Raw genomic sequence first — 22,703 nt, forward strand, 5'->3', positions numbered from 1 at the left:
TATTTTCCTTTTGAATCACTAATTCTATATTAATAATTTATAATAAATTAAATAAATTTTTAAATATAAATAGAATTTGGACCAAATTCACTTTACATATTCATCAAAATAAAAGTACTTAAATGATAAATATAAAAACTTAAGTGTCTGAACTTACAATCAATACTATATTTAAGGGTCTATCTCTAAATTTCCACCTTATTATTTAGGGGTCAAAAAATTGCATTTTTTCAAAAAAATAAAAATAAAGAAAGATAAGCAACCCTGCTCCGCCGCCGCCTACCCTTCACCGCCGACATTTACCACCGACTCCGGCGGCCAAAAAGTTGCAATCTTTGTATACCCAATTAGCTTCTCTATCTGAGTTTTTACTTTTTTTTTGGTTGAGCTAATTGGATTTGAAGAGAAAAGGAGTAATGGGTAAAGGAGAAAAAACTTCGTTAGGTAGGGCACTGGTGAAGCACCATAATCAGATGATTCAGCAATCGAAAGAGAAGGGGCAAGTTTATAGGAATCATAATAAGAAGGTTCTGGAATCTGTAACTGAAGTTACTGATTTAGAAGCTGTAATAGAACAGACAGATGAAGCTCACCGCCTCTATTCTGACCTTAATCCTCCTGTTAATCTTCTCGTCAATCTGTAAGTCCCCTTTAATTAATATTCATTTTTTGGTATTTTTAGGGATTCACTGTTTACTTTTTCAAGCTCGTATACATAGATTATACACGTTATTGTATATGGGTTACATATATTAGCCAATGGTGGTGTCCAGGAAAGTTTGTGTGCAGCTCGAGTAATTCTTGTTCAGCAAGGGTAGGTTAGAATAGATAGGAAGAAAGCACCTGTTTTGTCTCTGTTGGGATTTGAACCTAAGAAACAATGGTTATGGCTACTCTTTGTTGCCTGCTGAAATATAGCAATAATTATTTTCATTAATAGACTAAATAAAATCAAGATAAAAGATGGGTAGCTAATTAGTCACAGTCTTTATATGAATGATGTTTAGATCAAAAAGTTGATCACATTCTTTATTAGGACAATCTAAAAATCACCACCCCTGAAACCTCAATTTTGTTTTTTTTTTGTTTTTGTATCTATCTATCTATCTATATAACATAGAAGTCCAAAACCAATAGAGCTAACTTTTAAAATCAAAATGAAAACTTTCAAGTGCAAATATTACATTCTTTTTCTCCTTATTACTCTTTATGTACTTATTTTTGGATCATGTTCCTTAGCAAGAGGGATTAGTATACATTTGCCAGGGCACAAAAGAGTCCAAGTACATGTTATTAATAGGCTATCAGATGGAATTCCCATGACTATCCATTGTCATTCTCATGACAATGACCTAGGACAATCAATATTGGAAGAAGATGATGAAGTTAATTGGAGTTTTAGAGTTAATTTCTGGGGTACTACTTTATTTTATTGTGACGTTCGATGGGAGAGTGATGGTTCCATTTGGCACCATTTTAATGCCTATGATACCGATAGGGACTATCGACGGTGTCAGTCGGAATGTTGGTGGATGATCTCACAAGAACAATTGTTGTATGGTTATAATCAAGAGAGTGAATACTGGGAATTGTTTCCCTTCACCAATGCATGACTACTCTTAATGGCGCCTATTTCCCTTGCGTGTTGTTCAATGAATATAGGTTTTTCATGTTCGAAACAAGAACCAATTGTCATGTTCAACTTAGCTTACATGTTTTGTATATATGCTTTAGTCATGTGTGATCTCATAGGTCAATCAGAACTTGAAGACAACCATTATCGTCCAAGTTCTGGCTTTCAATGAGATTAATTTCTTAGGTTTTACTGTCTACTTGACTTTTTTTTACTAAAAAATGTGATATTGCACCTTGTAGTAGTAAAAAAATTAAATTTAGTGGACAAAGAAAAGTAAACAAGACCCATGCATGTTTTTAGAGAGAATCACCATACAGATAATTAATATTTATAATTACTGCTCCTATTATTTGTCCATCCAATTTATTTTAATTCGCTGCCTTTTTCAGTTTTATATTTTGTCCTTTCAGTTTATGTTCATCTTAGAATAGTGTCTTTGACATTTTCAAGAAAGAACCATCACTACTCCATACCATATAAGGCTGTTTGGAAATTGGCACGTGTAAGTTGTAACACAAGGTGAAATGAAATTTACATGCATCCACTTTTAATTGAAATTATTTTATTATGAAAATGAAATGTAAATAAACAAATTTCAACATATTATGTTGGAGTTCGAAAACTTCTTGCATGTGAAATTTAAACATGATATGATGTAAATTTTACATCTGAAACTCCACAATATGCTGTTCATAAACCTTCTATATGTGAAACTCAGTATATTTTTTTTATAAGTGATGCATTATGTAAGTAAATGGGAAAGACATTGTGTCTATTGCATACATAATTTGTTCGCCCTATAACTAGGAATTGACATACACTGGCCTCAAACTCAGGACTTGAAATTTTGGAGATAAAATATCATATGTAAGCGAGTAGAAATAACTATAATATTTCAGATAAATTGGGAAATTTTGCAGTTACTTATCAAACAAAATAAAAAGATTGGTAATTTTCTGTTGATATTCTTCTCTTCTACTCTATTTTGTTAATAAATCATGCATTTCTGAATGTGCGTGTTCTCCCCCTTCCTTTTTTTTGGGGTTTGGGGGTTGGTTTATTGCTAGAGAATTGTAATGCTTGCTGGTTGCTTGGTTTGATTTTTTGATCGAGTTTCTAGAAAAAAACAGAGAAAATTGGGTACTGGATGAGGTTGGGACTTTTTTTGGTTAACATTTTATAGTGTCGATATTAGATTGTCCTTTAGATACCAAGATCAATTCTTGATAATTTTCTCAAGTGCAACATAGAAGAAACTAAAAGTAGAAGAACAAAATGAAAAAAAGCAGAACAAGTGCCTTTTTTTGCCCCATTCTGAGCAATATCTTACTGTTCTGTTTTTTCTGCTGTGAGATGTTCATTTTAGCTTAATTGTAGAGTGAATGGGTTTGAATTGTCGTTACAATCATATGCATCATTTCCAATGAGACCTAGTGTAGCACTGCTGACAACTTGTTTTGCCATGTTAAAAAGTTATGGAATGGTAAAGGAAGGATTTGCTATTGTAAAAATCCACAGTAAAGGAAGGAGCCCCCTTTTTCCTTGGCACAGCGTGAGTTGCTTTAATGGAATGCTTGCATGAAGGGCTTAGTTGAGTGTTGTGGGTGGAATTGCCGTATGAGGAGTCCATTTAAAATAAAAGGAAACAAAAAACATACATCATCTTTCAAGAAAGAAAAGGGAAATAATGTTTGATGTTTCCCAAATTGATACTGAAGACTTATTTTCATAAAGTTTGTCTATTCAGGTAAAATGGAAATGAAGCATTGCAAGATGCTTTGAAGGGCTGTACAGAAAGTGAAGTATACTTGCTTATGTATTTGGGGTTTTGGACGTAATCTACAATACATGAAAGATAAAAATAGCATGTTTTGACTTTATAGACTCACAACAGGAGTAGGATCTTATTTAGGTGGAACCTTTTTGTTTTGTTTTGTACACAAAGGTTTCTATCTTTGTAATCTCTGGCACTAGCTAGGTTTATGTAACTACTCTGCATCCACTTGATGCCCTGCTAATAGAACATCTTACTTCATCAAAAAAAGAAGATGAAGATACATTTTCAAAAACCTACTGTCTCAATAACTCTGAGTGGCTGAAATACATTTCTTCAGTGGACTAAGAGCCCGTTTGGATTGGCTTGTTTTAACTATTTTTCAGCTAAAATAGCTTTTAAGCACTTTTAGAGTGTTTGGGTAAGTAAGTGCTTATAAGCACTTAGTTTTAAGCTAAAATGCTAAAAATAAGCCAAAAATGAAAAGCCAATCCAAACAGGCTCTAAGAAACAAACTTTCATACCTTCCCCTATTACTGCTGACAGTAGATCTTTTAATCTTGTAATTTTTTTTTGAAATAGGTAACTTTAATCTTGTAAATTTTTCAAAGACTCACTAGAGTCGGATCTCCTGTCACTCTTGCATAGTCATTGGCTCATTGCATCACAGATGTATGTTCCTAGTTTTGAAGGCATAGAACTTATGGATTCTCTAGTTCAGAAGTTTCTTTTCTGAAGGCTTCTATATCTAATGAACTGTAATAATCTAGTAGTGAAGAAATCTCAAGGGCTTTGTCTGATGGGCATCATGTAAGTAGATAGCACCAGAATCCTAAAGGTAGATTTGATTCAGAAGGAAGTATCCATTAGCATATGTAACTGTGTTCTAACTCTAATTGAGAAATCCAAATATTGTTCTTTGGGAATGACTTGATTGGTGTAGATGAAGTAGTGACTTTGAAAGCAAGTGGAATGGTAACACTGTTGATATGAACAGAGAAGGAAATCCTCTCAAGTCTTACATATTCAGTGAACGGGAAGTGAATCAAATCTCCATCAGAAATTATTGTGATACAGGGTTCCACATCTTGGTTTATTGCAGCCTTTGCTATTGGAAAATATATACAAAGAAGAACACAAAGATGAAGTTTTGATAATATGAACAAACGGACAGAGTTGAAGGACCGAAACACGTGCGAAATGCTTTCCTAAAAACGATATTTGCTCCCTCTCCTCTGTGAGATTGCTATGGGATTGCACACAAATAGTTTTGGTGGGTATGACAAGCCTATGAAGTATGAATTTCTGCACTAAGCAGATAGTGAAGAAATCCCATTAGAAAGCAAGTATTTGAACTTGATCTTTTGGAGAAGAAAAGAATTCTTTGGAGAATGTTGTAAAGAAAGATACTTTGTTAAGTTATGTTGGAACCTGCAGAAGTTGAATTTAAATAGAACCGGTGGTATCAAAGAATGAAAGGACGCAATCTTTTATTTAAAAGACGCAATCTTTCAATAAAAGACACATCCTTCCATTTAAAATACTTATTAATAATTTAATTTAAACAAAATTCCAACATTTGCTATGTTGTATTTGTTTTGCTTGAGCTTGTGTAACCAGTCAACATTACCTGAGCAGAATTGTTATGGTCTCTGTAATAGAGGCACTGATTTGAATTTAAACTAAGGTAAATGATAAAATTGCAGATTATGTTTCATGGTCAGCCCGGTAAAAGTTAGGTCATTTGTATGAACTTCTCTGTTCAGATTGAGTAATCTTGGTTTACCATTTGCATTATTGCGCCAAATTAACTTTTCTAATTTTCATAGTATATGCTGGTGTAGTGTTGACCGAGATCCTATAACAAGTGGTTTCATCTCTGAGGAACTGTTTTTTATGCTATTTCACTTCTCATCTTTTACCTGGCTCATTTTTGCTGATTTTTTCCCTTGACTTTTTGCTATTGTAGCTCTGTGTGTTAGTGTCCTCTCTGACAGAATTGAAAGATTACATACCTTTTACACTGATGGTGGTTGTTGCCTGACTTTGTCATAATAGGGACTCTGGCTCTAGTACTGGTGATATGGGACCTGAAGAAAGATTGAAGCAGCAGAAGAAAGAGGAGGCTTTGCATGCTAGTAGTCTTCGTGTTCCACGCAGGTAATTGTTCCCCTTTCTTAATCTAGTGCACTATCTGGTGTCCTGGTCCAAGGTCCTGAAGTGTACCTCTTTTTCCAGGCCCCCATGGAATACTAGAATGTCAGTAGAAGAGCTTGATATCAATGAAAGACAAGCTTTTCTAGCTTGGCGACGCAATCTTGCAAGGTCAGTGCTATTAAAGGACATTTTACTACTACGCTACACTATTGAATGCATGCTTGTAAATATTGTTGCTTTCCTCTCTTTTGGGGCAGGAACTATGAATTTTGTAAATTCAAGATGGATGTTTAAGATATCTTGCATTCATTTTCCTCTGGAAACTGCTTCAATGTTGGTTACTATGATTTTTTTCTTTGTAATGTTGAAGGTAAATGTTAATTACTATGGATTATATAGTAAGCACAGATTAAGACAGGAAGTTGCCTGGTTTATATTCAGAGCATTTGTATCTCCCCTCCCAGTTATATTAGTCAACCATTATATTTCATGTGCACTTAAAAAACCTAACAAATTCCATTGCTTCATAGTGAGTTTGTGTGATGGAGTTATGACCAGAAAATGCATCAGTAGTACATTGAAAGCCTTTCAAATAGGTTCTCATCTTAGAAAAAGAAATCCAAATCCAATTAATGGATTTTATAGGATCCTTGTAACTATCCAGGACTCTTTTGTAATTTTTTGGAGGTGGCCACCATAGCTTTGAATGCTGATGAATACAACTTTTACCAATTTCAAAAATAAAAAGGCTCCCATCTTATGTTGGACTATGGCTTTACATGTGAATTTTGTTTATGTACATATCTTGCTCTAACCATTTGAAATTTATTTAGGCTTGAAGAGAATGAGAAACTGGTTCTCACCCCTTTTGAAAAGAACCTGGATATCTGGAGACAGCTTTGGAGAGTTGTTGAGCGTAGTGATCTGGTGAGATTTTGGTCATTTGTACCTCTATGATTTTATTCCTTGAAGGATAAAATGTTTCGTTGGCAGTTTAACAGTTAGCGCTGGCAATCTACTGGTTACTTCTTATGCTTAATTCTTGTGTAGTTTATTTGATCTAATTATGTAGACGGAAACACTGAGAGTAACTGTTTCTCCAAACTTAAGGTTGCTTTCTATTGAACATATCAAACTAAAGTTAAATTTTTTGTAAAGAAGCCTGAAAGTGCTTGGGTAAGAGAGTGTGAAGATTGGTTGGTAATCTGGTATGTAATAGCATTTCCGGCCTTGTATTAAAGATACTTTCCCCATGACAAATTGTTTCTGTCAACACTGTTAAAATTTGGCCTAGTAATTGGGCTGCAAATGTTTGACCCATGAAAACTGTGAGAACCTTTAAACTCATTGTTGAATTCCGTAGGTGCTGCAATCTGATTAGTCAATTATTTTTAGCCATACGTTGCTTTCATGCTTCTTATATCACAATTTCCTCGTATATATTTGCCTCCTACTAATTTCTGGATTCCCACAGTTTTAGTTCATTGGTCTTTTTAAATGAAAAGGTGAAATTTCTTTAAAAGGTACCACAGTTTTATTGATCGATTGTATCTTTTAGACTAATTAGGCAATAATGGAATTTCAAAAATGTCCACTGTTTTCCAAGTTTCAACTATTGGATAATATCAGCAATAATAACTATTGAAAAGTCCAGCATCAAGTATGCCTGTTTGCTTTGTTGAACAATGTTGACTTTGCAAAAGAAGTATATGTATGCAAAGAGCTTAAAAACATGACTGCAGACCCCTTCATTTAGACCTGTCCTTTCTGGGCTCTTCGGACAATAGTTTGTCGATAGGATTTCCTTTTTTGATCTTTCCTACTAATGGTATTCCCCATTTATTATCTGGAAAGAGAGAAATCTTAGAGTTTTTGAGAATAGGGAGAGTATGCAGCAAGTAAAACTGAATTGTATTCTAACTTTGTGTTTTTGGTATAATCAGATTTACTCTAATGACACCGTCTCTATCATTGATGTTTTAGACTCATTATAGGGATAGGACAGTGCCTTTAGAGTTCATTATGTAAATATGGTTTTCAGTACATGGGTTGTACTGATTTACAGAAATAGAAACAGTTACCAATCTCAAAAAAAATAAATATTCCCCCATTTATTATGTAGTATAATTTTATCAGTGATCTACTAATGCAATTGATAAAAAAAGGTACTGGATTTCTATTTGCTACTTGATTGTTATGGATTGGATGGTTTTCCCTTTTCAATTATTCTCTCTGAATTGGATGATTTCCCTCTTTCTATGGACGTGTTTTCTTAATCTTTCTTTGGAGTACTGCTGATTTTCCCCCCTAACGAAATTTATTACTTTATCTAAAATAGTATTGCTGATTTATTTTAGTGTTTCTTCGTATGCAGCTTGTAATGGTTGTTGATGCACGAGACCCACTTTTTTATCGGTGTCCTGATCTTGAGGTAAGTATTTCAATGCTTCACATAGGTTGAAGTACCTTACAGTGTTAGCACAACTATGATATATTTTCTATTTATATGTGTTGATATCTTTGTCATAATGTTACATGTGGCTGTGTATTCTTCTAATGCACTATTGTTGAACTCTGATTTTCTTTTTTTTTTACTTACTTTCTTAATGATTTTTTTTAGAAAGAAGGTAATGGTTTTGTACATATATTGATATACCAAAAACCTTGATATTAGTGATGCCTCTCTTGTTTTACCTGTATCCATATCATACAAGTTGTGATAAAGATTGTGCATTGACGGGGGTAAATTGCAGGCTTATGCACTAGAAGTTGACCAACACAAAAAAACAATGCTTCTTGTTAACAAAGCAGATCTTTTACCCATTTCTATCAGGTCAGTATGCCTGATAATATGGTTGCTGTTTCCTATCAGATTTCTTATTTTTGGATGTGCAATTTTATGGTTCTTGCTTCATCTGCAGAAAGAAATGGGCTGAATACTTCCACCAGCAAGGGATTCTTTTTCTGTTCTGGTCAGCTAAAGCTGCCTCTGCTGCTCTCACTGCTTCAGAAGTACCAACGAGCTCTCAGGAGGCAGGTAATGCTGATACGAAAATATTAGGCAGGGAGGAGCTATTGGCCCGTTTACAGTCTGCAGCAGAGGAGATAGTTTTGACTAGGAATAGGTCAGCTTGTCATGCTGATGAGAACTTGGCAGCAGATGTTCAATCTAGAAGTGTGATGGTGGGGTTTGTGGGGTATCCTAATGTTGGGAAAAGTTCAACCATTAATGCTTTGGTGGGGGAAAAACGAGCTGGTGTGACATCTACTCCCGGGAAGACGAAGCATTTCCAAACACTTGTGATTTCTCCTAAACTTACTCTATGTGATTGCCCGGGTTTAGTGTTTCCATCATTCACAAGTTCGAGATATGAGATGATTGCATGTGGTGTTTTGCCAATTGACCGGATCACTGAGCATCGAGAGGCTGTACAGGTGGTGGCAAATCGAGTTCCTAGAAAAGTTATCGAGGATGTCTACAACATATCTCTGCCGAAACCAAAGCCATATGAACCACAGTCTCGCCCACCTACTGCTGCAGAACTTTTAAGAGCATACTGTGCCTCTCGTGGTTATGTTGCTTCAAGCGGATTGCCTGATGAAACAAGAGCAACACGTCAGATGTTGAAGGATTATGTTGATGGGAAGCTGCCTCACTTTGAAATGCCTCCGGGAGAATTAGACGATGAAGCTAGTGAAGAGGAGGATGAAGTTGTTACAGAGGATGCTGATGGACCTATAATGTCTGATTCTGATTCTGATGAGGATGAGGATGAGGATGATGATGATGAGGACATTAATGCACATCTAGATCATGTTCTGAGTGATTTAAGTACATTTGATATGGCCAATGGACTTGCTTCTAACCAAGCAGCTCGTAAAAAGAAGCCCTCAACTGCTCCCCATAAACAACACAAGAAAACACAGAGAAAGAAAGACCGTTCATGGAGAGTCCAGAATGGTGAAGGTGATGGGATGCCAGTAGTAAGAGTCTTCAGGAAAGCAGCAAACACTGGACCTGTAAACGTTCGGTAGGTGTCAATGGAAGTTGTTGGCTTCTTGGCTCCCAACTCTGCTGCCTTGTCAGCTGTTTTTCCTCACCTATATATTACTGCAAGCGTTATATATTACACGCATATCTTTACGATGATGGTGCGGTATATATGCTTATTTTTCCAGTAGCACTCTCACTAAGGGAGTTAAAGAGTGAGTCTTATGTAAGCACATACATTATCTTACTTTGTTTAAAACCATCTGGATTAATGTTGTTCATCTGATCTTCTGTTGCCAATGATTCTTCTTTGAACAAGATGTAGTAGAAAAACATGTCAATGTCTAGCTTTTTCCTTGCTATGGGGTTTACAACTTGCTAGTATAAATTGGTCATAGTGGTTGATGTAGCACTTTGTTTATGTTATTTTGCTTACAAAACATTGGAAAACACCTCTCTATTGGGGTAAGACCAGTGTAAGACCTGTGAAAAACCAATTTGTGTGAACTAAATGTTGTTCTTTCTAAAGGAGACAATACAAATACTGTTGTATTTTGGACTTTGGTGAAATATACATCATATAATTTTGTACATATATGCATCTGAAAATTTCACAAATATATCATCAAAGATTGTGGTGAAGTAGTGAATATTTTTTTATTTTTAATCAGAAATCTTGAATTCGAATTTGAGTATGAAATCACCTTTAATGAGAAAAGTTTTACTTTCAGATGAGATTTTCCAGCATAAATATGAATTAATTGTTTTTGATATTTTTTTCTTTCTTTCTTTTGGAGAAAACCATGAAATATGGTACATTTTGTTTTTGATTATATAATAAAACAAATGGTATGGTTGACAACTATAATTCATTGTACTCTTGCATCACTTTTTACAATTTGAATATATTTATGTAATGTCATTGTTTTGTATTGACACATTATATGTTCCCTTCACACCACCCCAACCCCCACCCACCCCAACACATCACTCACCATCTGAAAGGATAAAGTATTAAAAGTATTTTCAACAATATTATCCTAATTGAAAACCATACTTTTTTAAGAAATGGAAGTACCTTAAATAAAAAGAGAGCCTTGCTTGGAAGATAATGTATTTATGTGACCTATAACTTACATGTTTGAGTCGTGAAATTAACTTGATGTTTGATTAAAGTAGATTATGTTTATATTACACCTTGTTAGAGTGTTACTTTTTTTGAGTCTTTGCATAAACGTGAAATATTTAATATTCCAAACGCTATATTTTCCTTGCATAGAAAGAAGAAAAAAGAAATTAATCGGCTAAGTTTGGGTCGTAGATTCCCAACATTAACAAAAAAAAAAAAACACTTTCACTATCTCAAAATTAAGTGTTATTTTAGCAAGAAATAAATAAAATTATTCCAAAATAAGTATCATACTAGAAATTTAAGACAATAATTCGTAAATGTTTTTCCAACAATATCCTTATACTTTATCTTCTTAATAGTACTATTTAATTTTCAAGAAACATTTATTAAATTAAGAAGGATAGTTTAGTAAACTATATAGTATATATTATATTTATTAATTTTTTAATGAACATAATTTCTGATAAAGTGACAATTATTTTGAAACGAGGACTAATAATTGATTTTATTACTTTTTGTTGTTGTTGTTGGATCTATGGTTGACTCTTGGCTTGGAACCTTCACTAGAGGGATTTGCTTTTAGTACTAATCATAGAAAATGTTTCTAAAATGTTCACATAAATAATAAATTAAGACAGCTATACAAGAGTCTTTTTTTATTTTTTATTTTATGTATAGAATAAGTGAGTAAATTAATTGGTGGACTTTTAAGGTAATTAACTCAATTGTTGATGTGTGATTATCATATAAAAAACTATTTTTCATGATTTTTTAAATAAAAATTAATCAACTTGATAAACTAATTTTTACACTCAAGAACATCATAAAACTTCACATAATTTTGCTAATACTATTGTAATATTTAATATTTTAAATCTTTTTCATAATATATATTTTACTCATCAACCTAACACCAAATAAACATCTTTTCAAGAAGATATTTTTCTATGTATCAAACACAAAATAAAAATAAGATACATTTAGAAGCAATCACTAATATTAGTACTACTAGTTTTGAAATCTTAAAAATAATATCAAGGGTCAACTAAAAGTTTTAATGGGCAAGTTGACATTTTAATTGACTTAGCTTAAACAATAGTAACTCCATGATGAAATGAATAATTAAAATTTTATTCAAAAGGCAAATTGACAACCATATAAACTACAAGTGTCTATCTATAAGGATGTTGTTATTAATTTAAATTCACATATATTTAATCAAAATCTCTTAAATATTCAGTAAATCATTCGCTTTATAATAATAAAAAAGTAAATATATCAAAGTTGAAATTAAAAAAAATATTTAAGTTGAAATTTTGTAAATTAAGACTTGAAAAAATTCTAAAATTTATTTTCAAATTCAAAGTTGAAATAATGAACTAACTTCATAAACAAATACTTATATGGAATAGTCTCGAAATATTATTTCAAATGTTTGAGTCATATATAAGTTGACTTGATGTGAGTTATGTATGAACTATCAATGATTATAGTGAAATAAAATATGATCGTGTTTAATCAGATGTCTTGAGTTTAAATTATCTTACAATTTTTTCTTTCGATAAAAAACATTTTTGATAAACGCCACGTTGACATTGGAAACCGGTTATCACCATTATCCGGTAAAAAAAAGGATTCAAAAGAATCTACTGTAAACAGCTTCAGGTAGTTGTACTCTACGTAGCATAACTTGTACACTGTAAGCTAGTAAAATTGAAGTCGTCAGCGCCGTCACTTTCTCGGCCGTACATATAAAAATCTATATATATAGGTAGAGAGAGAAGTAGAAATGGCGGATGATTAGGCTTAGAGAGAGAAAGAGAGAGAGAGATATTGGCCGCCTTTTTAGAGAAGAAGAAGAAGAAGAAAAACGAAGCTACAGTATTATATTTTTTTCGGGTTCGGTGGGGGGAGGAGAAGAGAGAGAGAGAGAAGGGGGAAAAGATGGATTTTTTTTGAATTTTCTCTCTCTTTCTCATCTGGGTTGTGATTCTCTTGAAAAATATTTGAAGGGTTTTAAAAATCTTGGGTGTATTTGTATTGAATCGAAGGATCTGATGTTTTGTGCTGAATTAGGGTTTTGAAATGTTTGTTGGAAATGCATGTTGTTGAGGATTTGAACTTTAATTTGGGGGATTGAGATTATTAGAGTATTGATATGGATGTGGATTCAACTATGGTATCGGAATCCGATCACGATCCGACTGTTCAGAATGATAGTTCGACGTCGGAACAACAGCTTAATGATGAATCTTCAACTTCGTTGCAGCAGCAAAGTTCACAAACTCAGCAACAGCAGCAGCAAAGTAGTAGTAGTAGTAGTCCTGCTGTTGCGGGACCAAGGTGTGCTCCGACTTATTCGGTGGTGCACGAAGTGATAGAGAAAAAGGAGGATGGTCCAGGGCCGAGGTGTGGGCATACGTTAACGGCTGTACCAGCTGTTGGTGAAGAAGGTTCTCCTAATTATATTGGTCCTAGGCTTATTCTTTTTGGTGGTGCTACTGCTCTTGAGGGAAATTCGGCTGCTTCTGGAACTCCGTCATCTGCTGGAAGTGCTGGAATTCGTAGGTTATCCAGCTTAATTGATTAGCTGAACTGAACCTTTTCTTTTGTAATTTCCTTTTTCTATAATGGGGAGGGGGAGCTTGGCTTAACCGGTAAAGTTGTTGTCATGTGATCAGAGTTCACGGGTTGAAAATAACCTCTTGCAGAAATGCAAGATAAAGACTGTGTAAAATAGGCCCTTGTGGTTCAGCCCTTTCCTGGTGAAGTTGCTGCCATGCACGAGCTGTAAAAACAACCTCTTGCAGAAATGCAGGGTAAGGTTGCATACAATGGACTCTTGTAGTTCGGCCCTTTCCTGGACCCCGCACATAGATGGAACTTAGTGCATCGGGGTAACTTGTGAGCACCTCCATTATTTTACCGGTACCTGCATCTATTTACCTTTTCAGGTATTAGGTAGCTTTGCCTTCAGCGCCTAGTTTGTTGGGAGAAATGACATAGATTTTATGACTGACTTGCTTGGATTTGAACCGTGGTTTCCTATGGTTTTCATTCTAATTTCATCCATGTTAGACACACCCTCGGGTGTGGTAGTAGAACTGAATCTATGGGTTTCAAATGTAAAATGATTTATTTAAGGTTTTGTATCTAATTGCAGGCTTAGCAGGGGCTACTGCTGATGTGCACTGTTATGATGTTTTGACGAATAAATGGTCTAGGTAAGTCTGAATTGTATCAGTGACAAGCTACATATTGATTTTTGGTGCTTAGTTAGAAGGTTTGAATATGTGAATGAACTCCACAGGATCACTCCCATTGGAGAGCCACCCACACCAAGGGCTGCACATGTTGCTACAGCTGTGGGAACTATGGTTGTTATTCAGGTTTGTATTGGCTGATAGCTTTGTTGTTTGCCTCGCGTATGATAATCTCGTTCAGCCACTTAAGATGCTCTATTACCATCCATCTCAGGGTGGAATCGGTCCAGCTGGTTTGTCAGCTGAGGATCTTCACGTTCTGGACCTTACTCAACAACGGCCAAGATGGCACAGGTTAGCACCTTTCGAGTAATGTCTATAGTTATCATAATGAATGTTGCCTGTGCGTGAATCCATGACGAACTTGTGTTAAGTACTACTGAAATGATTTTGATCTTATTAGGGTTGTGGTGCAAGGACCTGGTCCAGGTCCGCGTTATGGACACGTCATGGCTTTGGTAGGGCAAAGATATCTCATGGCAATTGGCGGAAATGATGGTTAGTCTGATGACTGAGTCAGATCTATTTATTTTCAGCAATGACATAGTTTAGAATAATCTTAATCATTCTGCTGTATTCAGGAAAACGGCCTCTAGCGGATGTTTGGGCTTTGGACACGGCTGCCAAACCATATGAATGGCGGAAGTTGGAACCGGAGGGTGAAGGTCCACCTCCTTGCATGTAAAGTTCATATTCTCTCACTTGAAGATGTGTACTTTATTTTCTTTGTTACCCAGTAAATTATCGTTTCTCTTGATTTGTATTTATTTGCTTATTCAGAATTCTATACTTTAGAAGGTAGCAAATCTCAAGAATTACTTGTACATATCTGTAAGTATTATATGCTGTTAATAGTGTCAATGATGCATTGTCTGTTTAGTTAGCTTGCAAATTATGTGTATATGATCTGATTAGGGAGTGTGTCTAAGCTTTTTATATGAAAAGTTGTTTATCCTGGAGCTGCATCTGTAGAACAATGTTTGTTCATGTTAGTTGGAGATCAATGCAATCAGATTATTTTGAATGTGATACTAATCTGGCCCAACCAATTAAGAAATTAAGGAAGTCCTAATATGCCCTGCTTCTTGTTTAGGTATGCAACTGCAAGTGCACGTTCAGATGGTCTTCTTCTCCTCTGTGGAGGGAGGGATGCCAATAGCGTGGTGAGTCAAGCATATACTTTTTATACTGATTTATTTGTTCTATCATATTGCTATGCCTTGCAATTAGATCACAATGTCATGATGGTTCTCTTCTCTTTCGTAACTGGTCAATTTTTCTTACCTTTTTTGTTGCCTTGGTTATTCATAGCCTCTGGCAAGTGCTTATGGACTTGCCAAACATAGAGATGGACGTTGGGAATGGGCCATTGCCCCTGGTGTGTCACCCTCCCCCAGATATCAACATGCTGCAGTAAGTATTTTTTTTTTTTTCATTAAATTTCTCCTTTCTGGCAGAGATCATAAGGGAGTTATCAGTTGTTTATGGTAACAGGTTTTTGTTAATGCTCGGCTGCATGTATCTGGAGGGGCACTTGGTGGTGGACGCATGGTGGAGGACTCATCCAGTGTTGCGGGTATTTCCTTTATGCTCTTTGTATTGATTGCTTGTTTAGATTAACACTTTCTGATTTGGTTATATCTTTTACTTTTCACTTTGGTCGGGTGTGATGTCATTCTCACAGCCATGTTTCTTCTTTCTTCCTTCTCTTCTTTTGGCAGTTCTTGATACAGCTGCAGGAGTGTGGTGTGACACAAAATCTGTTGTGACTAGTCCTAGGACTGGCAGATTCAGTGCAGATGCAGCTGGTGGAGATGCTGCTGTTGAATTGACCAGACGCTGTAGGCATGCAGCTGCTGCTGTTGGGGACTTGATATTTATCTATGGTGGTCTACGTGGCGGTAAGGCTATATGATATGCATGCTCAATAACTGCTTCTCATTGTTGCAAAAATTGGAAAAAGTTGATGTGGAAGGTAGCAGCATACCTTCCACTTTCTTTTCTAGTAATCATTTCTCCTCCTCTGCCCTCCTTGTAATAGTCCATTTTAAATTCAACCAAATGTAGGATAAAGCTTCAAATAGAAGCTATCCTTACTTTGCTTATAAATCCCAACAAACTAACTTCTCCGACGATACAGCCTGACTAAAATTAAAAAATAGACCCTAACATCTGATTTGTACAAATCAGATCCTAAGCCAAAGACTATAAATTTAGATCAAAATCCAAACAAAATAAATGACTTGCCAAGTGCTAAACTATGTTAAACATCTACAGATCTGCAACACTTAGTGGTTTGATATAAACTTGAAACTAAACACTAATGTGGGAATTCTAAAGATTATTTTTATTTGTTAATGAATATTTTCCCTCCCCGGGGGCATAGTGTGGCATCTGGATCCTTTCATCGGGTGCCATTTCTTTTAGATCAAAAGGTGGTTTGACTCTATTGGATCAAGTCATAACCTAAGCCGTGCTAGCAGCTAGGTGGCTCAAGAAAGAACAAAAAAGTGAAACTTAGCCTTTTGAATTCACAAGCACCTCATAATTCTCTGAGAAGTGATTACTCGGTATGCAAGTGGATAATGGTCTCTCTGGTAGAAAATAGTGAAATATCTGCCTTGTCCATATGACACATGGTAATGATGAGATACATGAGAACAATTAGTTGTACCTTTCTGTCAAATACCTGACTTTGAAACTTAAGGCATTGATATTCAAGAGAAGAGGCATTTGTGGATATCAAGGCAATATATTAATTAGCCGATCTCATATTAAATTTATATGTAGGTATGTTGCAGTTATGTTTACAAATGAAGTGTTTGTTGACTATCCGAACTGCTGCAATTAATGCTTCTCTCCTCTCTGTTCTTTTAGTATTTTCCATGTAAAGTACATCACATGAGAACCTCTGGAGCAGTTATTTGGATCACTTGCTGGTTTCTGCTGCGAGCGTACTTAAGCTGTTAAAAAGTTGCTGATGTTTGGAATCCTTCTATGCAAGGCAATTATTTACTTGTCACCAATTTCGCAGGTGTACTGCTGGATGACTTGCTTGTTGCTGAAGACTTGGCTGCCGCAGAAACAACAAGTGCTGCTTCACATGCCGCAGCTGCTGCCGCCAATCTACAAGATGGCAGGCTTGCTGGGAGGTATGGTTTTGGTGATGAAAGAACGAGGCAAACAGTTCCTGATGCAGTTAATGATGGTTCTGTTGTACTGGGAAATGCTGTTGCTCCCCCTGTAAATGGCGATATGTATACTGATATAAGTACTGAGAATGTCATGCTTCAAGGATCTCGGTGAGTCTACAATTGCATAATAATGGCAGTGCCTATTGTGCCTGCTGTCATTTTTTTTAAAATTCTGTTGTTGCCTTGGTTCTCAGTTTCACCATCTTGGGTTTGTTTTGTAGGAGACTCAGCAAAGGTGTTGAATATTTAGTGGAGGCCTCTGCAGCAGAAGCTGAGGCTATTACTGCTACACTAGCAGCTGCCAAAGCTCGACAGCAAGGTAATGGAGAAGTCGAACTTCCTGATAGGGATGGTGGAGCAGAGGCTACACCAAGTGGAAAAGCAGCATCTACTTCGATCAATTTAGATTCTTCCGGATCGAATAATTCTGCCCCAACTGGAGTCCGTCTTCATCATCGTGCAGTTAGTATTCAGATCCTTTATGCTATGTCGTGCTATCTGGTTAAGTTTGGACAATAATAGACTGATGATGTGCCTTTAATACATTTATAGATAGTTGTAGCTGCAGAGACTGGTGGTGCTCTTGGTGGTATGGTACGACAGCTTTCTATCGATCAATTTGAAAATGAAGGCCGGCGAGTCAGTTATGGAACCCCAGAAAATGTCACGGCAGCACGAAAACTTTTGGATCGACAAATGTCCATCAACAGTGTTCCAAAAAAGGTACAATAAGTTATTTTGTGCTTCAACTAGTTAGGATTAGCAACGAGAATAACAGAATTGGAATTTGTATACTTGTGATTTTCCATTGCCAGGAAATTAATTACCCTTCGGGGTGGTCCAGTGGTTTGGGCTTGGGACTTCCATGTTGGAGGTCTCAAGTTCGAAACCCCTTGCCAGCGAAAGCAAGGGGTTTGCCTTTTGGGTCGAGCTTGTCGCACCGGGCTTGCCTAGTGCGGGTTACCTCTCCTATGTGGTTTGCGAGCTATTGCATAGGAGCACCCAAAGGGCAGCGGCTGCGGGTTTCCCTTGTCATCAAAAAAATAAATAGTGAATATGGTAGTATTTTATTGAAGTTGGTCCCAAGCAGATTCTTCCTTTCTTTTAACAAGTAACAGTGATATCCGGATCTGTTGGCGCTTACCCGTACTATTCCCTTTGATGCTGCGGCCCAACCTAAATTCCTCCGTTTAGGAAACCTATAGGTCCCTAAGACAATGAATGGACACATGAAGAACAAATGGAAAGACAAGTGAAGAAAAGAAATTGACTTTTACATTTTTTCTGATGTATATATTGTGGCCTTGGATGGGGAGAGAGAGAGAGAGGTGGGTTGGGAGAGGTACGGGAGAAAGAGAAGAAGATTTCCAAATGGGAGACGTTTGGACTGCAGTAAATACTCGGGGCAGTTGGCCCATTGCTATTCACAGTACTCAACAGAAAAACATATATCCGGTTCGCAGAATAACTGCTATAAGCTTAGGCGGTCTTGTTCCTATTAGAACAGATAACTTTTTGTGTTTGTTATAATCTTTTGCTCTTTCTTTCTGTCTCAGCTGATCACCCATCTTTTGAAGCCTCGGGGTTGGAAGCCGCCTGTGCGACGAGAGTTTTTTTTGGACTGCAATGAGATCGCCGATCTTTGTGATAGTGCCGAAAGAATATTTGCTAGTGAACCTACTGTTTTACAGCTAAGGGCTCCTATTAAGATATTTGGTGACTTACATGGGCAATTTGGGGATCTCATGCGTCTTTTTGACGAGTATGGTTCCCCGTCAACTGCTGGGGATATTGCGTAAGTGTCTTGACAATCTTGCATTTCAGTATTTATTTAGTTAAAGTGTTCGTTCGAATCTATGTTGCCTAGTCCGTGTCGTGATTGAAATTGCTGAAATTATAGCAGTTTCAACTAGGGATAGGCATTCGTTTGTTCAAAACTTCGGTTCGGTTCTTTGATTTTAGTTCTTCACTGGTGCATACCGAACCGAACTATTTTGGTTTTTTTCTATTTCGGTATGTGATCTAAGTTTTCTAACTTTGATGCTATTGTTGGGATGCTCCATTTTCGAGTTTTTCCCGTGAAGGGAGGCCAGTCTTGCCAAGCATTGTAAATAAAACATGGACATTAGAGGGCAAGGAAATAGCTAAGGATTTCCTTACATGTACCACTTTCAAGCTGTCCAACTGGCTATAATGAAGAGTTGCTTTTAAAAAAATTCCTGAAGTCCCAACTCCTACGATTATTAGACACTGTCCTCTTTGACTGTACATGCATGTATCTTATAAAGTTTTGACAATTTTATTCGTATTTATACCATTTTGAAGTGCAGTTTTGATTTCATGGATTCCTTAGTACGAAAAACCTTGCATATGCTGTATTTGCAAATCAGATTAACACTTCAATTTTAATTCACATCCGTCTGTAAGGTGAGGGGTCAATCCTTTTATTGTCCTTTCCATTTACGCAGGTCTCTTCCATTTCCCCGATTTTGTTTGAATTCCACTTCTTTTTTCTGGGAAAAGTGAAGGAGAAGGAACTTCTTGAGTGAATCCATCTTGTTCTTGTTTAGACCCCTTCATCTCAAACAATTCAATTTCTGTTTCTGTCTCTTTTTCACTGTTCAGTATGTTATTCTTTAGGTTTCTTTTCTATATCTCTCTTCCTCACTTTTCAAGGTGGTGTTTCTTATGCTTCTTTTAGTGTTAGTTCAACTGTAGGTTCTCTTTCATAATTATTTTACTCAAGCCATCTACTAAGAGAAATATTCTTAGGGCTTGTTTGGACATGCGTTGTGAAATCATGATTTGTAATCAGATTGATTTGAAGTTTTATTTCGTCATGCAATTTGGATTTTTTAAGTTGTATTTTTCTCATAAATGTGAATACCCTACAAGTTGTGAAAAGTGAAAACTATCAAAATTTCTCCAATTCTTACACAATCTTACCAAATGAGCAAATCATAATTCATAAACAAGTATTGAAATATCCTAAGGCGCTGCATTGATAAATCGCATATGTCTATGTTCCTTTTATAAATAAATGTTTGCGATTACAAACTTTCAAAACACACATAATTTTACTAAGATCCACTAGTCAACAATAGTTGTAACTAGTTATTCTTTAATATAATGTTTTCACAAGGATCCTACAATCTCTTCATACCGAATATGTGTTTTTTTTACATAATATAAACTTATGGGTCAAAACATTTAGAAAAAATTGAAATCACTATTTGAAATCCCCAATCATGTTTTTTTTTTGGAGAAATTGTAATTTGAAATCATGATCCCAAATCGCATGTCCAAACACTGATTTAAAATTATGACTTCATATCGCATGCACAAACGCAAGCTTAATCCTTCTTTTGAGGGGTTTTCACCATTTTTTGGGTTGGGGCCAGGGAACATACAATAAAATAAGATGATATCATTCAGCATTCTACCTCATTTAACATGGTAGATAAACATTTGTCAGGCCCCTTAAGGTATTGGTTGTATACCATTACAAAATCGTTTGGAAAACCACAGATCCATTCATCTATATAGAATCACATGCGGATCATTGCATGCATGCATGTGAAAACCTCTACACTGGATTTCATAACTATTAACTGTGAAGTTATCTAGTGATTTGGAGCCCTCTGGACGTTAATTCTTAATACCTTTAAATCTTTTGCTGCCTAGCTGCCTAATATACATTCCAATCTCCTTGAATAATAATTTTGATCCTACATCAGACATTCATGAAAATACTATCGCAAATTTCCAAGGAGAGCAGAGGCATTTGCTTAGGAGATTCTCTTTTTCCCCCTAGTTGTTCCTTCTTGTATCGATGTTGCTCCTGGAGCTGGGGGGAATGAAGTAAAGATGATGGTTCCTGTTCACCCTGAAGTCGCTTAACGACCATCTTGCTTTGAACTCTCCAGTAATTGCTCAACATCCATACAAAAGATATTACACCCTCCGTCCCAATTTATATGTAGTTTGATTGGGCACGAAATTTAAGAAATATGAGAAGAGTTGGCAATGTTCCAAAACTACCATTAAAATAAATGAATTTTTAATAGAAAAGTACACCTTTGTATACTTTTTTGTCAAATAAGTGGGACCCAACATGGGTAAAATTTGATAGTGTCATTTAGTGTTTGCCAAATAAGTAAATGCGTCATTCTTTTTCTGTCTGACTAAATAGGAAAGCGTGTCATATAAATTGGGACAGAGGGAGTAGGTGGTTCCTTCCATCTGCCTAAGCCTTGGCCAGAGAAGTTACTCGGTACCTATATTGGTGGGATGTAGCAGGTACATGATGGTACCACCGTTGTAAAAAAGTAATATGACGTCTTACATTATTAAACTGCGAACCAGTTAGATCAGTTGCTTGTTCAGGATATATAAATAGTTCCGAGTAGACTTTGGGTTGATGTGAGAAAATTAGAATTGATACTAGATGGAGAAGTGTATATATCTTGGACCTCACAACGATGTTTGGTTGTAAGTTGTGTAGTAACTTACGAAATACTTAGGACTATCTTGGGAGGAAAGGGGACTTGGTATCTGTGACACTGCTCTTTTCAATAAGTCTTGGGGAGTGGCTATGGAGGTTACAGATGAGGAAGAGGCCCTTTGGACAGAGATGGTTGCAGCAAAATATGGAAGTAGCGAATATGAATGGTTCACGTAAATAGGTCACAACATCTCACTAGGTCTGTGGAAAAGAATAAGGAGGAGTCCATAAACCTCTTTAACTGGTTGCGAAATAGGAGTCGTATGCAGCGTTTGATATTTGGTGCAGGGAATTAAGATTGAACTGTTACAACTGGTCCCACATTGGTGGCGGAAAAGGGTTGTTATCTCGTTTTATGGTATTGGACAATCGTCACCTCATGGCCTAGCTTTTGATGTTGAGTCAGACCAAAGGTCCATTTCTCCTCAAAAATGATGTTTCTTTGGTTCCTCTAGCTAGTGATAACGAGGCGATAGTAACAGAGTGGAAAAGTTTGTCGAAAGGAACACATGCAAGGTAACATGGGACAGTTTTTGAAAGATCTTTTAGGATTGTGTGATTAGGGAGCGGGATGATGGTATTGACCCCCTCTCATCCAAAGAAAAAAGGGGAAGGGGTGATCTTTTTCAAATTTAGGTGCATGCTGGGATGCCATTCTTATGGCAGTCAACTTTAGGAAGAGGGGCAAGGTATGTTTGCATGCATTTTGTTTCTTGGGTGGGTGGGAAGGGGACACAAATCGGTTGCTTTTGCAATGTGAATATGGTTCATATTTATGGAGCTTCATTGTTCAGTTTTTCTTGTGTAACCGCTAAATCAGTGAAGTCCTGAAAAGTTTGAGCGACAACGTGAAGAGAAGGAATCGCATGTTGCACGACTCTGCATAGTTTGATGATTTGAGGTGCAAGGATTGTAGAATATTTCAGGAATTGAAAAGCTCGTGGAGGATCCTGATTAAAATAAAGTCTTTGAAGAAGATTAAGACAGGACTTTGCTGTTAATTTGTATTGTTGGAATAATATTATATATAGTGATTGGATTCTGGTTCTTGA

General features: G+C 36.1%; 2 protein-coding genes across 3 annotated transcripts in view; both read left to right on the plus strand.

Moving 5' to 3' along the window:
• Nucleotides 1-109: 109 nt before the first annotated feature.
• LOC102580337 (GTPase LSG1-2) lies at nt 110-9,883 on the plus strand. Its single transcript, XM_006340264.1, has 7 exons — nt 110-640; nt 5,469-5,570; nt 5,649-5,735; nt 6,401-6,494; nt 7,942-7,998; nt 8,321-8,400; nt 8,489-9,883. The coding sequence occupies exons 1-7, from the start codon at nt 417-419 to the stop codon at nt 9,600-9,602; spliced, it is 1,758 nt and encodes a 585-aa protein (XP_006340326.1). The 5' UTR covers nt 110-416; the 3' UTR covers nt 9,603-9,883.
• A 2,743-nt stretch (nt 9,884-12,626) lies between these two features.
• The window catches only part of LOC102580672 (serine/threonine-protein phosphatase BSL3-like), a 13,178-nt gene continuing 3,101 nt past the window's right edge, over nt 12,627-22,703 (plus strand). For both annotated transcript variants that reach the window (XM_006340265.2, XM_006340266.2), the window contains exons 1-14: nt 12,627-13,254; nt 13,854-13,914; nt 14,001-14,079; nt 14,168-14,247; nt 14,357-14,451; nt 14,535-14,634; nt 15,047-15,116; nt 15,265-15,366; nt 15,448-15,529; nt 15,675-15,854; nt 16,988-17,255; nt 17,369-17,609; nt 17,700-17,870; nt 18,704-18,942. In XM_006340265.2, coding sequence (XP_006340327.1) covers nt 12,849-13,254; nt 13,854-13,914; nt 14,001-14,079; nt 14,168-14,247; nt 14,357-14,451; nt 14,535-14,634; nt 15,047-15,116; nt 15,265-15,366; nt 15,448-15,529; nt 15,675-15,854; nt 16,988-17,255; nt 17,369-17,609; nt 17,700-17,870; nt 18,704-18,942 — 2,174 coding nt within the window. In that variant the 5' untranslated portion in view covers nt 12,627-12,848. The remainder of the gene's footprint in view (nt 13,255-13,853; nt 13,915-14,000; nt 14,080-14,167; nt 14,248-14,356; nt 14,452-14,534; nt 14,635-15,046; nt 15,117-15,264; nt 15,367-15,447; nt 15,530-15,674; nt 15,855-16,987; nt 17,256-17,368; nt 17,610-17,699; nt 17,871-18,703; nt 18,943-22,703) is intronic.

The sequence above is a fragment of the Solanum tuberosum genome, unplaced genomic scaffold (genome assembly GCF_000226075.1).
Source record: "Solanum tuberosum cultivar DM 1-3 516 R44 unplaced genomic scaffold, SolTub_3.0 scf00017, whole genome shotgun sequence".
Lineage (NCBI taxonomy): Eukaryota > Viridiplantae > Streptophyta > Magnoliopsida > Solanales > Solanaceae > Solanum > Solanum tuberosum.

Bases quoted from the DNA above. Each gene is read 5' to 3' on its own strand.
- LOC102580337 (XM_006340264.1), top strand. From the start codon at position 417: ATGGGTAAAGGAGAAAAAACTTCGTTAGGTAGGGCACTGGTGAAGCAC. The intron at 5,571-5,648 runs GTAATTGTTCCC...CTCTTTTTCCAG, and splicing joins AGTCTTCGTGTTCCACGCAG to GCCCCCATGGAATACTAGAA. The intron at 7,999-8,320 runs GTAAGTATTTCA...GGTAAATTGCAG, and splicing joins ATCGGTGTCCTGATCTTGAG to GCTTATGCACTAGAAGTTGA.